We start from the raw sequence: 5,246 nt of genomic DNA, 5'->3' as shown, positions 1-5,246 counted from the left end.
GCATGGCTGGAATGAAAACCTGCAGCCACAAGGCCCTTTATGGATCAGGTTTGACACCCCTGGAATAGATGATCCAAAATAATTGGGGATCTTTTTTGATGGGCCCCGACTCGTTACAAGTGTGAATAGGTGGGCCTTGAAGTAGAAAACCCCTGCTATAGCAGATTCAATGTCTATCCCATTTGATAAATAAAACAACAACTCAAGAACACATCTGAAAAATATCAGTTTTAATGAAAACGCTTTAATTTCAGTCAAACACCGCTTTGCATTAGTTCCTACTAAGGTGAGGTTTAAGCATGAAAGTGAAATCCTGCTCTGATGACTGGATTAATTACAGTTCATGGCTTTTCTCCTTATAAATAAATATATATATATTCTTCCTTACAGGTTCAGAAAAGTTAGCAACTTCTACTAGTGTGAGCAGCAGGAATGTTAATGCTGAAGCCAAGGATCTGACTTGGAAAATTGGTGTATATATATATATATATATATATATATATATATATATATATATATATATATACACACATTTTTAAAAAAAAAAACCTGATCATCACATTCCAGTCGGGAGTTCTTAATAATAATAATAATAATAATAATAATAAAGTTACATCTTTAATCCCTCAAAATTCTTTTGTGCCAGATGTTCAGAACATCCATCAAAGTTTCTTCCCTGATACCTGCATGCTCGTGCTTCAGTGTCTTATTTAAACATGTCCTGCATTCACAGCTGACATAATGTGCAGGTTCAGCTATTACTGATAAATATATAAATATAAACGGGGTTATATTTCCTGTAAAACAGTAAATAGTACAGAAGGAAGATGCATTAGGAAGTACTTTTCTTCCTACCAGTATAGTATAACTTGTAAATATATAATAATGCACTGACTTGGTCAGGCGATCCAGCTTCACATTATCGTCTTCCATAAAATACATAAATAAAAACATATTTGCTTTTGCGTTCATCTGCGTTGAGTGTAATGTCTGTCCTGAGTGCAACAGAAATATAGGCATCGGCTTGAGGAAATAAATAAATCCAGATTTTCTCCTGTTAAACTCCTGTAAAAGCATGTTACTCAGTAGTGACGACGAATTCAAGTGAAACTGTTGGAAATGTGCAGAATCATAAACGCGAAAGAAATAGAAAATTAAATCCGGAGCACATGATAGACCGAGAGTTAGAGAGAGAGTCAGTCATATTTGCATAATGAAAAATTTTTGTGTGTGTTTTGACCTTTAGGTCTTCCTGTATCGTCATCTGTAAAATTCCTTAATCACTTTAGATGAGCAATGAAACATGGCTGACTGAGCAGATCAGACCTGCCTTCATCCATCACACCGTGTGCTTGAAGAGGTCAAGGCGTGAATGCTGTTCGATTCCAGAAATTAAGAGCCAACTAAAGGTCTCGGATGTACAATCAATATTCCTGCAGGAGGTTTCTTCACCAGCTGTTCCTGTTCCAGTGCACAGACGTGCTTCTAAGTGCTCATTATATGACCTGCGGCTCGATTCTTCCTCCATCCAGCAGCACTGAAAAACCTGCAGGGCCACATCCTGTCTTCATTTAATCCCTCGATGCAAAAATCACATAAGGAAACAGGCTGGCGTCTCCGCATCACTGCAGCGATACAAAGTGAGTTGGCCTGCTTCGTGTTTGGGTCAGTGCTGCCCGGACACCATCAGCTACCTGTACAAATGCAGAATATGTTTGTGGACAGTTAATCTCAATGATGTAACAGTTTCAAAATCATGGACAGTGTACAGATACAATCTCCGGCCATTTTATTTGGAATACCCATACATGGGCAGCAAGGTTGGTGTAGTGGTTCACACGGTCGCCTCACAGCAAGAAGGTTCCGAGTTCGAGTCCAGCGGCCGGCGAGGGCCTTTCTGCATGGAGTTTGCATGTTCTCCCCGTGTCTGCGTGGGTTTCCTCCGGGTGCTCCGGTTTCCCCCACAGTCCAAAGACATGTAGTTAGGTTAACGTGGGGCGGCCTTGGGCTGAGGTGCCCTTGAGCAAGGTACCTGACCCCTGACTGCTCCTCGGGTGCTCAAGTGTGGCTGCCCACTGCTCTGGGTGTGTGTGCATGTGTTCACTGCTTCAGATGGGTTAAATGCAGTGGATGAATTTCACTGTGCTTGAAGTGTGCATGTGACAAATAAAGGTTTCTTCTTCTTCATACACCTGCTGCATCATCCATCCATCAATCCATCTATTATCCATAACTGCTTATCCTGTGCAGGGTTGCAGGCAAGCTGGAGCCTATCCCAGCTGACTATGGCCGAGAGGCAGGGTACACCCTGGACAAGTTGCCAGATCATCGCAGGGCTGACGCATAGAAACAAGCAACCATTCACACTCACATTCACACCTACAGTCAATTTAAAGTCACCAGTTAACCTAACCTACATGTCTTTGGACTGTGGGGGAAACCCACATGGACACGCGGAGAACATGCAAACTCCACACAGAAAGGCCCTCGCCGGCCGTGAGGTTCGAACCTGGAGCTTTCTTGCTATGAGGCGACCACCAATGAAAACAAAGGACTTCCAGATGTTTACACTTTCTTGTAAATTATATATAGCCTTTTTTTGTGCATTTGACATATAAAACCACATCTTTAATCTTTAAATCATCTTAATTCCATTGCTTCATTTCTTAAACTGTCACATTTTTGCCTACTTCATTTGCTGTAAATGAGCAGCTTTCCAATGAAAACAAATGACTTCCAGATGTTTTGTGGATGTCATGAATGCAGATATAAAGTGCATATCACGGATAAATTCAGGAGCAAGATCAATGTAATTCTCCTATTTTATATTAAACTTTGGTCAAATATCTGTCACATTTTGGATTCTCTGCAATTTTTTTACCTTGCGCAATACCAGAAATATTCAGTTGAAATCAAGCCATTTGAGGTGAATTGGTCCGCCTCTGAAAAAACTTTGCATTTGGATTTCCCGGCAAACATTGATTTTCGTGACGTCGCGTGCGGGACGCCTCCTTCTGAATCCTACGTCAGCGCTGGTTTGTTTATGAGAAAACGACCTGGTGGTTTTCTGCAAATTTCTTCAACGTTATTGCATAATTATTATAATGGTTAACAGATGTATCGTAGGAGGGTGTAGCAACACCAATCTTGATGGGATTAATACTCATCGTTTCCCAAAAGACCGGACGATGAGAGAGAAATGGGAGCGCTTGGTCTACACAGGCTGTGCACTGAAACCGTGCAAAGCTCGCACAGCCTGCTGGCGCTTCCGCAGGTGACGTAACGAATCTGGCTCCAGACTCCCTTGGGATTTTTCCAGATGCGTTTATTTTTTTCTGCTGTAGACAGATGGCCTTGTGCAAAATTACCCTTCTGTATGAGTGTGTAAAGGGACATACTTTCAGATAAAAAAAAATGAAATTGGTCCAGGATATGCACTTTAATTTCCGGATATTCCCGAATATGATTTTGGACCTGCGTATCAAATGGATTTTGGTTCTGGCCGAAATCTTCATCTTGGAATATCCACAACGTTGCACAGGGTTTAAATACATCGACTGGTTTTATAAGCTTAGTCCGAGTCTGTTTTGTAATCTGTATAAATTCTGTATGCAAACAGGACTCTGAGGAGGAACGTCTCACCTCTCCTGCAGGGGGAGCGCTGCTTTCCTGCTGAGGAACAAGAGTTGCTGTTCCAGACTGCATACACGAAACGTCAGGTAACACGAGGACAGGATGAGGAGGATAATTCTGAACAGCAGAACAATCATAGATAAGTCAAACTAAGTACAAAAATACATACTACATCCGATACTTGCTTGGCAATGTTTAAACATGCTGATTTTTCCCCCCACATTTCATTGTGACAAACCCAGTGTTGGTGATTCAGTATGAAAGAAAATGTAAACACCTGTTCCATAACCCCATAAATCTTTTAATAATGTTCATTAACAGTGCTTTATAAAACAAGTGAAGGCTATAACTTACTTTAAGCTGAGATCTGTCATACAGATACAACCCCGATTCCAAAAAAGTTGGGACAAAGTACAAATTGTAAATAAAAACGGAATGCAGTGATGTGGAAGTTTCAAAATTCCATATTTTATTCAGAATAGAACATAGATGACATATCAAATGTTTAAACTGAGAAAATGTATCATTTAAAGAGAAAAATTAGGTGATTTTAAATTTCATGACAACACATCTCAAAAAAAGTTGGGACAAGGCCATGTTTACCACTGTGAGACATCCCCTTTTCTCTTTACAACAGTCTGTAAACGTCTGGGGACTGAGGAGACAAGTTGCTCAAGTTTAGGGATAGGAATGTTAACCCATTCTTGTCTAATGTAGGATTCTAGTTGCTCAACTGTCTTAGGTCTTTTTTGTCGTATCTTCCGTTTTATGATGCGCCAAATGTTTTCTATGGGTGAAAGATCTGGACTGCAGCCTGGCCAGTTCAGTACCCGGACCCTTCTTCTATGCAGCCATGATGCTGTAATTGATGCAGTATGTGGTTTGGCATTGTCATGTTGGAAAATGCAAGGTCTTCCCTGAAAGAGACATTGTCTGGATGGGAGCATATGTTGCTCTAGAACCTGGATATACCTTTCAGCATTGATGGTGTCTTTCCAGATGTGTAAGCTGCCCATGCCACACGCACTAATGCAACCCCATACCATCAGAGATGCAGGCTTCTGAACTGAGCGCTGATAACAACTCGGGTCGTCCTTCTCCTCTTTAGTCCGAATGACACGGCGTCCCTGATTTCCATAAAGAACTTCAAATTTTGATTCGTCTGACCACAGAACAGTTTTCCACTTTGCCACAGTCCATTTTAAATGAGCCTTGGCCCAGAGAAGACGTCTGCGCTTCTGGATCATGTTTAGATACGGCTTCTTCTTTGAACTATAGAGTTTTAGCTGGCAACGGCGGATGGCACGGTGAATTGTGTTCACAGATAATGTTCTCTGGAAATATTCCTGAGCCCATTTTGTGATTTCCAATACAGAAGCATGCCTGTATGTGATGCAGTGCCGTCTAAGGGCCCGAAGATCACGGGCACCCAGTATGGTTTTCCGGCCTTGACCCTTACGCACAGAGATTCTTCCAGATTCTCTGAATCTTTTGATGATATTATGCACTGTAGATGATATGTTCAAACTCTTTGCAATTTTACACTGTCAAACTCCTTTCTGATATTGCTCCACTATTTGTCGGCGCAGAATTAGGGGGATTGGTGATCCTCT

At 41.4% G+C, this 5,246-nt stretch overlaps 1 protein-coding gene across 5 annotated transcripts in view; it reads right to left on the bottom strand.

The window, feature by feature from the left end:
* Nucleotides 1–209: 209 nt before the first annotated feature.
* gramd2aa (GRAM domain containing 2Aa) overlaps nt 210–5,246 on the bottom strand; it is a 90,009-nt gene continuing 84,972 nt past the window's right edge. For 4 of the 5 annotated variants that reach the window (XM_060940901.1, XM_060940898.1, XM_060940900.1 and 1 more), the window contains exons 11-12: nt 3,643–3,750; nt 210–1,694 (exon numbers count right to left, since the gene is read on the bottom strand). In XM_060940901.1, the coding sequence (XP_060796884.1) occupies nt 1,691–1,694; nt 3,643–3,750 (112 nt within the window). In that variant the 3' untranslated portion in view covers nt 210–1,690. Of the gene's footprint in view, nt 1,695–3,638; nt 3,751–5,246 lie in introns of those variants that run through there. The other variant, XM_060940902.1, reaches the window with a different exon arrangement.

The sequence above is a fragment of the Neoarius graeffei genome, chromosome 15 (assembly GCF_027579695.1).
Source record: "Neoarius graeffei isolate fNeoGra1 chromosome 15, fNeoGra1.pri, whole genome shotgun sequence".
Classification (NCBI taxonomy): domain Eukaryota; kingdom Metazoa; phylum Chordata; class Actinopteri; order Siluriformes; family Ariidae; genus Neoarius; species Neoarius graeffei.
The sequence above is the reverse complement of the archived record's forward strand: the minus strand, read 5'-3'. Positions and strand labels throughout refer to the sequence as shown.